At 44.3% G+C, this 12,466-nt stretch overlaps 1 protein-coding gene across 4 annotated transcripts in view; it reads left to right on the forward strand.

Annotated features, from left to right (window-relative positions):
* The window catches only part of LOC143145813 (nephrin), a 586,636-nt gene that overhangs the window by 547,257 nt on the left and 26,913 nt on the right, over positions 1-12,466 (forward strand). For all 4 annotated transcript variants that reach the window (XM_076309561.1, XM_076309562.1, XM_076309564.1 and 1 more), the window contains exon 11: positions 6,324-6,647. In XM_076309561.1, the coding sequence (XP_076165676.1) occupies positions 6,324-6,647 (324 nt within the window). The remainder of the gene's footprint in view (positions 1-6,323; positions 6,648-12,466) is intronic.

Below are 12,466 nucleotides of genomic sequence, written 5' to 3' on the forward strand. Positions count from 1 at the left end.
ATACATTTCGTAAATCGACGTAATAATATTTCATTGATATTTCATTGATATTTCATTCTGAACGCTTCTTAAACATTTAACGTATATTCTTTAGATTCTATTGCACGACAAATTCTTACCATCCACGTTGCGATAGAATCGCGTAACCATAATTTGAAAACAGCTGTCCGCTGAGAAGAAGGAATCCGTGTTTACGTTTAAAGATTGAACGTATCGTGAGATTCTTGAATTAAAAACAGAGCCGTTGACGTTCATTCGACATTAAAAAGATTCATTTTTAAACGAGGAACGCCGTTCCGGTTGCGCTCCCTTTTAAACAATCCTTTAATCCCAGAAAAATTCACGTCGCTTTAAACGCCGCGCGGAGAGAACGTTAAAATAAGAAGCGTTGAAATTGTGTCCGCGAGATTTCGCGAAGGGAAATGGGGGAAGAGGGCGAGTTACTTTATGGAAAAACTTAGCTTTTAATTATGTAACAGTCCGCGCAACGGAGGAAATTAAGATTTTAGTAAATATAAATCGCCGGGATTTATGGTGGAAAGACGCGCGGCGAGTAATCCGTGGAGAAGTGTCTCTCGAGGGGTTGGAGGGGGGGTAGGGGAACGGGGATGCTTGATAGACGTAAATTAGATTTAAAAAGTTTCCTCATTATGCAGATTAGAAACAACGACGACCGCCCGGGCAGCTGGACGTCCGTGTTCCTTTTTGTTGTCTCGCTTTTTGACCTCTTAAGGGTGTTCCCTCGTGTCCCTTTTGAACCTACTTCCACATTATCTTCCTCCAAATTCCTCAACTTTCCACGTAAAGACGATCGAATGTACCAATCTTTCTTCGTAGTTTTTTTTTCAAGCACTCGAATCGATAGAAATTCGTAAAAATAGAAATATTTCATTTATTATCGCAAAAATTATTCGATCTCAACAAGGGGGTTCCCTCGTGTCCCTTTTGAACCTACTTCCACATTATCTTCTTCCAAATTCCTCAACTTTCCATGTAAAGATGATCGAACGTACCAATGCTTCTGCTTAGTTTTTTTCAAAGAACTCGAATCGATAGAAATTCGTAAAAATAGAAAATTTTCATTTATCAATGCAAAAATTATTCGATCTCAACAAGGGGGTTCCCTCGTGTCCCTTTTGAACCTCCACTCACATTATCTTCTTCCAAATTCCTCAACTTTCCACGTAAAGACGATTGAATATACATATCTTTCTTCTTAGTGTTTTTTCAAAGCATTCGAATCGATAGAAATTTGTAAAAATAGAAATATTTCATTTATTATCGCAAAAATTATTCGATCTCTCCAGGGGGGTTCCCTCGTGTCCCTTTTGAACCTACACTCACATTATCTTCTTCCAAATTCCTCAACTTTCCATGTAAAGATGATCGAATGTACATATCTTTCTTCGTAGTGTTTTTTCAAAGCACTCGAATCGACAGAAATTCGTAAAAATAGAAATATTTCATTTATTATCGCAAAAATTATTCGATCTCTCCAAGGGTGTTCCCTCTTGTCCCTTTTGAATCTACACTCACATTATCTTCTTCCAAATTCCTCAACTTTCCACGTAAAGACGATTCAATGTACCAATACTTCTTTGTAGTTTTTTTCAAAGCACTCAAATCGACAGAAATTCGTAAAAATAGAAATATTTCATTTATTATCGCAAAAATTATTCGATCTCTCAAAGAAGTTCCCTCGTGTCCCTTTTTCACCTTACCTTCTTTCAAATTCCTGAACCTTGCACTTGAAAGCGATACAACGTACCAATGCCCCTAAGTATTTTTCTTTTTGGAGAAATAACATTTCTATCGGATCGGTGAAAATTCATAAAAATAGAAAATGTTAATTTTTACCAATATGATCTTTTGAGACACCCTGAAGACACAACAAACGATACCGATTTTAACGTACAACCTTAAAAATGCACTTTTGATACATCACTAATGTTTACTAATCCAGAGGAATACTAAAATGTAAAAAATTACATTTTGACAATTTTATTATATTATATCTTCGGTCGTTTTTGTTAAATAGATAGCAATTTACTTAACTATACCTGTCTCCATTATATCGTACATTTCCTAACAAACGAACAAACATACAAAATTGTATCACTATCATGATAATTTTGAATATTTTTATTTTAAAATGAGAAACATGTCGCAGTAATTTAATTAACGTCCAATATTGTATCAATTCAACGAAACAGTAATCTGAACAATACAATGACCTATAACGTACACATATACACTTTTCGTATACATTAACGACCATAAGACAGTGCACAAGATACATACCTTTCGTGATCAGAAAGTTAATGCAAAAAGCAGTGCCAAAAATTTCGAGAGAACGTGCACGGATGAAAAAATTATCGTTTTTTCGTTCGAGGAGCCAGAAGTCACCTTAACGAGACGTTATACCGATACCAGAGCTTTCATTCGATATAACAGAAATCACAGACAGCATTTTTCTCGGTCGAATGGCCGATGCGAGTAAATAGGATTCCGTACGCGCGGTTGTTGCTGCTATTGTGATTGCGGCCGAGGTTCTCTCGGATCTCTCCTCCGTCCTTTGAGTCCTTCGATTTTCTCTTCGAGTCGCCGTTGCTTTTTCAATATCCTGCTTGTTTCTTGCCGCGACTGCTCTCTGATCACCGGTACCCTCTTGGCGAAAGGAAATGCGTTTACCGATCGCGTATGGCGATTCTCGAACGGATCGAACGCGACGCAGAAGTCAAATGACACGGTGGTTTAGAATCAGACATTGTTACGGGACATTTTTACTTTTCGATCGTATCCGGTCTACTCGAAATTGTAAGACACACTCTTCGGGGGCACGTATACCTGGAACAGGGATTCTCAACCTATCGGGATCAACGTCTCCGAGTTTGTTAAGATCTCAGCGACGCGCAATAATTTTTTGCAATCGCCAATTTTCTCGTGGATACGTTTTCTATCGGGTTGTTCGGGAAATCGTTTCGTTTTCCAAAATTGAGAATATATGTATTTTAATAGAATGTTTATACGGTCTTAAAGAATCATGTTTCGTTTTCACTGAATAAAAAAAAAGGAATGACTTTTCGAATAGTTCAATATACCCCAATATATCATTTATCCGGGAAGCGTTGTACCTGGGCAAGTAACACAATGATATTTGCTCGTTGATATTACCCCGGATTCAAGAACACATCGAACACCGATGACTGCATAATTATTTACTCGAGAATGATTCCATAATTCGAGGATAAAAAGCTATCCAGAGATAAAAATCTATCCAAAGCTGAACAACTATCTCTAATCCGGGTATAAAGGGGTATCATTTATCCGGGAAGCGCTGTACTTTGGCAAGTAATACAAAGAATGATACTCTCTCGTTGAAATTACCCCGGATTGAAGAATACATCGAACATCGATGACTGCATAATTATTTACTCGAGAATGACATCATAATTCGAGGATAAAAAGCTATCCAGAGATAAAAATCTATCCGAGGCTAAACAACTATCTCCAATCCGGGTATAAAGAGTTATCATTTATCCGGGAAATGCTGTACTTGGGCAAGTAACACAAAGAATGATATTCTCTCGTTGATATTACCCCGGATTCAAGAACGCATCGAACACCGATGACTGTATAATTATTTATTCGTGAATGACTCCATGAGGATAAAAAGCTATTCAGAGATAAAAATCTATTCGAAGCTGAACAACTATCTCTAATCCGGGTATAAAGAGCTATCATTTATCCGGGAAACGCTGTACTTGGGCAAGTAACACAAAGAATGATACTCTCTCGTTGATATTACCCCGGATTCAAGAACACATCGAACACCAATCTTCAACTTGTATCTGCGACTAACCAGTACATTTCTCACCTTTGCCTACGGTCTATTATTTCTTCGACGCGACACATCCAAGTTATCTCGCAATCCAATCCCCTGGCGTACGCATTTCGTAAAACTTACCTCGGTACAACGTTATCAACTGTCAACCCGTAGATACACGAAATCTCCGAGAATAATGTCCCATCGAGATTGTGCGAGCTACAGAGCCCACCCCCGAAAAAAAAAATCGTTGCGGTTCGCAGACGGGCGCATCAATACGTGACAAACGCGTTTTAGCACCGCGGGTGGCACTAAAGTGACGAAATGGCCCAATAAAAACCGCCATTAAGCGGAACGTTGCATAAAACCGGGGTGAACGTTTCGATTTGAGTAGCTCGGCCGGCCGAATAGGAAACGGAAACCTAACTAAGCTCGTACCGGTTGATTAAAGACGACGAAACGCCATCGTTTCGTCACTTTCGTCCCCCCTGGTGGGAGAGACCTTGTTCCACCCTGCCTCTCTGTATTCCGTTTCCGTTTGGAACGTTTGTCGTGGCAGTTTCCCCGGTTTCTAGCCGTTTCGTCTTGCGTCTTGGCCGCAATCACGGGTCAGCTGTCCCGAGAGTCTGTGCTGTTGAGTTCCCGCGAAACGACACTTCGGTTTCGTTTACTTTAGGGTGGAGGGCAGGTTTACGAGCGTCTTTAACTGCGAATTGTTAAACTTTACGAGCGTTCCCCATTGCCAGGAGGAACAACAAACACGACGACAGTGAGAAACAAAATCGTGGTAGGGTTTCGGCCGGTATCGATTGCACGTTGTCGTCCACGAACCCTTCCGAATGCTCGCCCAAGAACGGGATCCAAGAAGTTGGACACTCGGGACCGATTGGGTATATAAACACACAGGATGGGAATAGATGTCTCGGATCAGGGGAAAACGGTATCGACGAGGTCCCGATGTGTCGTCGTACGGCTCTACGATGATTCAGAGAGTCACGGGGAACCGATGCCAGCCGACTCCAGAAACGTGGAACGCAATCTTGATGATCCTCGAGTCGTACAACCGGCTATCGGTCACGATCCCTCGGTTATAGAAACGATTCCTACGAGCTGGGCTACCCTCGCGCCGGGACCTACGATCTTAGGCTCGATAGAGTCGCGTCCTGTGACCCTAATCTCGTTACTCGGCTCGTGGAGAGGCTACAAGCCTTTCTTCGAAGGACGATGCTGATTCGGACACGGCAACCGGGGATCTTATTCGTGTATTGTATCGTCCTAGTTAACCTTCGGTGGCGTTGGCGATCGCTTTGATCGTCCTCTCGATGTATTACGTCCGATTGGTCCTGGAACGACAGCATAGTTCTCGTCTAACTCAATGCTGTCCGATATCTATTGTTGATCCCCAGACGAGACACCAAAAATTTGTTGTACTCGTGCGGTGTGTTGGTGATGGGTAGTGTATATATATATATTATATGTTACAGTGTTATTAGTATTAGACGTGGTATTGGTAATAGGTTTCTCTTTGCATTAAAGATAGATCGACTATGTATGAAACTAAGGTAATCGTCTTGGTGCCCTCGGCACTTTTCAACTCTCCTCTCTTACTACGTCTTTACTGGTCCTTACTTTTACTCGTACTCGTACTGTTTCCAAAACACTCCTCTCGCACCCTATATACCTACCCCTTTCATTCTAATCCTCAATCCCTCTTACTTCAGACATCTGGTCACGTTCGTTCATCTCGATCGTTCGTCTTTCCCAAACGCTCTTCATTTTCTCCGGACCACGCACATTTCCTTTCGTTCTCGTGCATTCCCATGCTCGGTCCTCTTGCACGACCCCCTGTAAAGGGTCTTCAGTTTTAAGAAATCTGACGACAGATCGGTGCCAAGTGTTTACCTCAACGCAGACCCATTCGCAGGCAATGTACCTTCTGAGCTTGCACTCGAAGCAGGCCCAAGTGGACACGAAAAATCCGATACCACTATATTCTAGGCTGCATATCTAGGACCTGTACACAGGTGTGGATCCAATTCGAAGTTTCTATCGTCGAACAAAAACGAACAGTTGAATCGTGTGTTAAAATAATCGGGTTTGGAAAGCACTATTAAACGTATCTAGAACACTGTTTACGTTTAGAGGTTACGCAGGACGTAGACTTGGATCGAAGCACCAATGCCTCTGTTAAGAAAAAGATACTACTTGTAACTGCTTACTTAATTTCCACAAGGATCGAGCAAAGTTACAATGTTCGCAATCTGCTCGCGGCATCTTGTTCTCCTGAACCTAGGATCTTTGTTCGTGAACCGAATCGTCATCACACAAGTTCGTCATCTCGTTCGATGGTAAAATTATTCCCCTCGTCCTCCTCTCATCCGTTTAAACGATTACACGTTGAACGTCGTCGAATTAACCCTGAAACAACACGACGACTCGGGAGGAGAGAGAGAGAGAGAGAGATCCCCCCTCGACTCTAATTATTCACCTTTTCCAGGTCACCCGGACAAACCGCACAGTTGCTCCCTTCTGAACCAAACGACGGACTCCCTGTACGTGGAGTGCACGGAGGGTTTCGACGGTGGTCAGCCGCAGAAATTCACGATGCAGGTAGACCGGGAGACAGGTACCAGCGGCGCGTCGTCCTCGAAACTGAGCACGACGGTGTTCAACCGTACGAACACGGTCCCGTCGTTCTGGGTGAGCAATCTCGAGCCGGGCACCAGTTACGAGGTCTACGTATACGCGAGCAACAGCAAGGGCCGGAGCGAGACGGTCCACTTACGTGCCACCACCTTCAATCTGCCCGAAAGACGAACAGGTGAGTTCTCCTCTTTGAGCGAACCCGTGAAACCTGAGGAGCTCTCTCAGATCGATCGGACACGATGCCTGAATGCTCGTCGACGCGGAATCGGCGATGCACTCACTACTACTCTCTTGCGATTTCCTTTGAGCACTGTCTGCTACGCTGCACGGCCTTGCATCGTAGAGCTCACGTGATTATCTATATATTTCTTCTTAGTACTCCCACACACGCTGCTCTTCGTAGCCCTGACTCCCTCTCCCTCTGTCTCGTGCCCTCTCCATCGATCCCAGGCGTAAACCTTTTCCAACCGTTATCCTTTGTCTCTGTCCCGCCCATCGATCCTCAACCGGTGCTCACAACACCGACACACCACACCACCATCCTATATCCCCATCGGACAAGGACCTCGTTTCACCCCCTTTATTTACGATCCGCGGCGCAAGAACGAGCGAACGCTGCAATACACGTGTCGATGATTTTCCCATGGACGAACTTTATCGTTCGGTGAGAGGGTGGAGTTCGAGTGGTTCCGCGCGCAACAGCCCCGTGCGATCCAAGAATTGTATTAAACGATGTTGGCGCTCGGTTGGATTGTCGATAGTAAATATAATACTTACAGGGGTGAGTAAAAGTCTGAGGTGCCGCGCGTTTCGGTGCGTTTGTTGTGTGCTGCTACCGGGTGTCGTTCGGTCTGACGATCACGGTGATGCGAATTGGCTGTTGTAATGGAACGTGGTGTATTTCTCAAAGTCACCGTCACTGCGGGGAACACGCCGGAGATTCGTAACGATCACCTGAGTAACAAAGGGCTAAAATCAACCTGATCGATTCGCAAATTTTCATTTCGGTGTACAATATTGGATTGTTCGGAAAATCATTTCGTTTTTTTTTTTAAACACAATTTTTTTTTAGAGTGTACAAATATTTTATTAGATTCTTAGCGGTCCCTAAAAGTGTCTAAAGTGGGGAAAGGAGAAGGGAGAGGGTTTCATTCCGGGCCTGCTTTACTCGTGGGTAAGACAACCTAGCAGGCCCTGCCTTATATGCCGACACATTGGGAGATCGGTGAGAGACCGTATATATACCGATCGGAGCAGGTACGGGTACTTGCGAGAAACGGTCGGTGGTCGGATTCCCTCTGGTGGCAAGCGTGGGTAGCGCCACCACAGATTATATACTTCCATTTTGGAAAACGTAATGACTTTCCGAACGCGTAATGACTTGTGTCTATGTATATGTTGTAGTTGAGGGTAAATTTTCGTTTGTGTACACAAGGATAAATAATATGTAAAAGGTACATATAAAATGTAATAGTTTGTGTCTAGATATAAATTGTAAACGAAGATAAAGGACACTTTCCATTCGTATTGTTATCGTAGATAAATTCGTTACAAATTTTCATACTTTTGGTACAATTTATGTGGACACAAGATACTGTATTATTTTTATAAACTAAAATAACTTTTCTATCTCTCCGTGTCGAATCATACGCGAAGACAGTAATTTCAGTTTCGTTACGATGGAAGTTTAAATTTTCGATTAACGGGTGACTCGTTCGTTCTCTCTGACTAGTCGCGATGGTGGGGATGACTCGGTGAACTACACGATCGTACATCCCGTGATAACTGCACGATTGTCTATTCGGGGATGACTCCGTGATCATTTATCCGGGGATAAAGAAACAATCATTTATCCGGGGATAAAAAAGAGAGTCATTCGTTCGGGGATAGAAAAACAATCGTTTATCCGGGGATAGAGAAACAATCGTTTATCCGGGGATAGAGAAACAATCATTTATCCGGGGATGGAGAAAGAATCATTTATCCGGGTATAGAGAAAGAATCATTTATCCGGGGATAGAGAAACAATCATTTATCCGGGTATAGAGAAAGAATCATTTATCCGGGTATAGAGAAAGAATCATTTATCCGGGTACAGAGAAAGAATCATTTATCCGGGAAGTAGTTCGCGTGTAACTCGATGAACGAACGCTCGAAATTGCCCCGGATTCGAGAACATATCGAACATCCCCCCCCCCCCCAGTATCCCTGCTTCGAAGCTTTAACGAACTCGACAATAATTGGGAATACAGAACTCACCGTCGGGAAAGCTCGTAGAGAAAAAAACCGATAGATTCTCCCGTCCGGCGGCCAACGTCATGTTGCAGCGTTTACTCGGTCTCGTATCGTAGACGCGCGATTAGGTGCTTGACACTGGTCGTTCCGTCCCTCTCGATCACTGCCTCTCCCCCACGAGGTAAATCGACGGACGTCTGGTGCCCGTCGAACTCGATTAACGTCCACCTCTGTGCCCCGCGATCCGTGTCCAGTCGTTAGTCGTAGCTGCACCCGTAGCGAACGAACACGAAAAATCTATCGGTCGCACGGTAGACGCGTTCCACGAAATTTTATCCGACGTGCGCTGCTCATAATAACGCCGAGCCCGATAATTGTGCTCTTCGCGCGGCTACAAAAGGGTCCGCCCGCCATCACCGTGTGCGAAATCGAATTTTTCCTTTTAACGGGGCGGTGGTCTCGTTTCGGGGGTCGAGTTAATGCCACCGAAGTAGAAATTAATCATCATAATTGGCGATGTGATTTATTGCGGTAATTAATCGACGCTGATGGATTTAATTAATGGCGGCCGATTACGGTAATTAATTTCACGGCTATCGCGCGCGGATTTAATCAAGCTGTACCGGTCTCGGTCGAGATCTTCGAAGCCGCGGCACCGTTTTCACTCGGGAACACCGAGTGGATCGTAGGACGCGCGGTTTCGAATTGTTCCCGCCCTTATCGGCGAAGTTTCGCAATTCCGCTAACGAGGGAATCTTCTCCACGGGGGCGTCATCGGTTACGATGAGATCACAGGACCACCGACGCGTTTGGGAAAAGATTCTCGTACAGGGTGAGTCGCTTAGAATCTAGCCCAGTGTGGAACGACTCGTTCACTCGCAACGATAGAACGAATCGCTGCGAACGAATCAAGATACCCAAGATCTCGGGAACCCAGGACAATGGATTCTTAAGATCCCGTGGACGTTGGATTTCACGATCCCTGAGATCTCGAGAACAGAGGATCGCGGATCCTCGTGATCTTGCGTACACGAAATTATGAATCCCTAGGATCTCAGGGATGTCGAATCACGGATCCTTGGGAAATTACAAATCCCTGGAATCTTAGGGATATTGAATTGTGGATCTCGAAGATCTTACGAGCACAGGATTACGAATCCAGAGTCCTTCGAAGATGGAATTATGGATCCTTAAAATCTTAGGAACATAGAATCACGAATTCCAAAGATTTTCGAAGCATAGAATTCGTGTCTTTGGATCTTTCATGGTACGAATTCCCAAGATTTTCATAGAAATATAGAATACGTGTCTTTGAATCTTCGGTGGAAATTTAGATTATGGATCTTGAGGACACAGAAGCCCCAAGATTTCGGAAACGTTGGATGACGAATCCCAAAGATTTCAGAGACACGAGTTCACGGATTACCCAAGACTTTAACAACGATAGACGTCCCGGTGATCGTAAGGGTATCGATAGTTTTGTGCAGTAGAAGTGTGTTGAGCATTACGAATCCCAAAGATATCGGAAACACGAGTTCACGGATTACCAAGACTTTAACAACGATAAACGTCCCCGTGATCGTAAGGATATCGATAGCTTTGCACAGTGGAGGTGTGTTGATCATAGACAAAGATCAGTTTCGTGATCTCGACAACCTCGTAACAAGAGTGAACGAGTCACTCGGTTGATTATAAGTCCCTCATCCTGTACACACGCTGCAGATCCGTTCATGATCGAGGATTTAGGTAACGGTATCACCCTTAATAAATCCCGGGTTAAACGACTGGCCCGCCTTTCAACTCTACGGAAATTGGATGGTCGTATTATTTGCAAACTTCTTCGGAGATCGGAGACCGCCATCGGAACCGAGACGTCAAAGATCAAATTCCACAAATTTCCGTTCGAATTCCATACCAAGACCAGGCCACTTCAATTAAACGGTAACGAAACGGTACAAGGTTACAATACGGCTTTGTACCACGCGGCAGTTCTAACGTTCGTCCTTATCCCCCTCTGTGTTTGCCCAAAGAAACAGCTCGCAATTAGCGGGCCGAACAATTAATTACTGGTCCCTTGTAAACAGTACCTTAACGTCGGTTCGCGGTTGATCGAGGCGTGTCCGCTTATCGAATTAAATTACGAGACGGGAATGAAAAAAGGGGATCGTAGGTGAGCCCTGGAAACGGTACTCGGATCGAGTGTCGTGATAAGATGACTATCGAGGGTGAAACGAAGGCCTGTTCCTTGGGGGGTTGAAAGAGATCGGTAAACGTGTCGTTGAAGCTGTATCGCGACGAAAGAATGAAAAAAGAATAAATAAAAAAGAAGAATAAATTAGATAAGGAAGAAAAAATTACTAGAGTGTGGATACTTAGGTACCGGGATCGGGGCTCACGAATAAGAGCGGTATTTGGACCGAGATGGGAGACACGGAAATAAAGGGTCCGTGTGACCCCCCTCTTTATTTTCCAAGGGGTCACGAAGCAGCTTCCGGAGAAAGGAATTCCCCTCCCAGTCTGCCAAAATAATTTCGTCCCGGCGACCCTGCCAGATTGCGAGCTCATTCTTCCTGCTAATTGCTAACAATTAACTCTGGAACGCGGGGCCGGCTTTCCCGTAAACGGCCTGTGTACAGTACGCGTTAATAATGCGTGGCTAATTGGGATGTGGGGGCTGGCCGTTCTCCTCATCGTTGACTCTGCCTATTCTGCCCGTTGGCTAACTGGGAATCGGTGTACTTCATCCGACTGTTGGCTCGCGCTCTAATTGTCCGTCTGTCTTTTATTGCACGGGAAGCCGCTCGCGAGATGGAGTTCCGCGTTTCTTCGCTTGGAAAAGAAACGATTCGTTATTCAGATCGTATTCGATGCCTCGTACACGGTTTAGAGGTCACTTGCACGCACGTCGAGATTTGCCGAGTTGAATAACGCTGCTCGCTGGACAGATCATTGTTCGTTTGCGGGGAGAAGAACTGGAGAGGACACGAGACGACCACCTAAGAGACACGAGGCTTCCAAGTGTCTTCCTTGAATTCGAGGATGGGGAGAAATGTGTCGGGTCGGGGAACAGGGTTGAGTTTCATACGAGGTTGCACAGTGGACAGTATGATCTGTATATGTGTAGAAAGTGTTGGTTGAGAGGGACGATACCGGGTTTTAAGTGATAATCAGGTGGGAAAATAGCTTTCAAAGTGGATCTAATGGTTGTAATTTCGATGTGTTGAGACTGGTACCCTGAGAAATTAGAGGGAGTTTTATGAGGTAGTTGATACAATGATGCATAGCTAGATAATTGATGTACCAGATGGTCGTAATTTATGGAAAATCTTTCCTAGCTTCTTGACTCCTTAACTCTTAATTCCTAACCTCATGGCTCCTTACCTCTTAACTCCTAACCTCGTGACTCCTAACCTTGTGACTCCTAACCTCGTAACTCCTAACTTCTTAACTCCTAATCTCGTGACTCCTAACCTCATGATTCTTAACTTCTTAACTCCTAACCTCGTGACTCCCTAACCTCGTGACTCCTAACTTCTTAATTCCTAACCTCGTGACTCCCTAACCTCGTGACTCCTAACTTCTTAATTCCTAACCTCGTGACTCCTAAATTCCTAACTCCTAGCCTCATGACTCCTAACTTCCTAACTTTTATCCTCGTGACTTCTAACTTCCTAACTTCTATCCTCGTGACTTCTAACTTCTTAACTCCTAACCTCGTGACTCCTTACCTCTTAACTTCTAACCTCGTGACTCCCTAAC

The sequence above is a fragment of the Ptiloglossa arizonensis genome, chromosome 4 (genome assembly GCF_051014685.1).
Source record: "Ptiloglossa arizonensis isolate GNS036 chromosome 4, iyPtiAriz1_principal, whole genome shotgun sequence".
In the NCBI taxonomy this organism is placed as follows: Eukaryota; Metazoa; Arthropoda; class Insecta; order Hymenoptera; family Colletidae; genus Ptiloglossa; species Ptiloglossa arizonensis.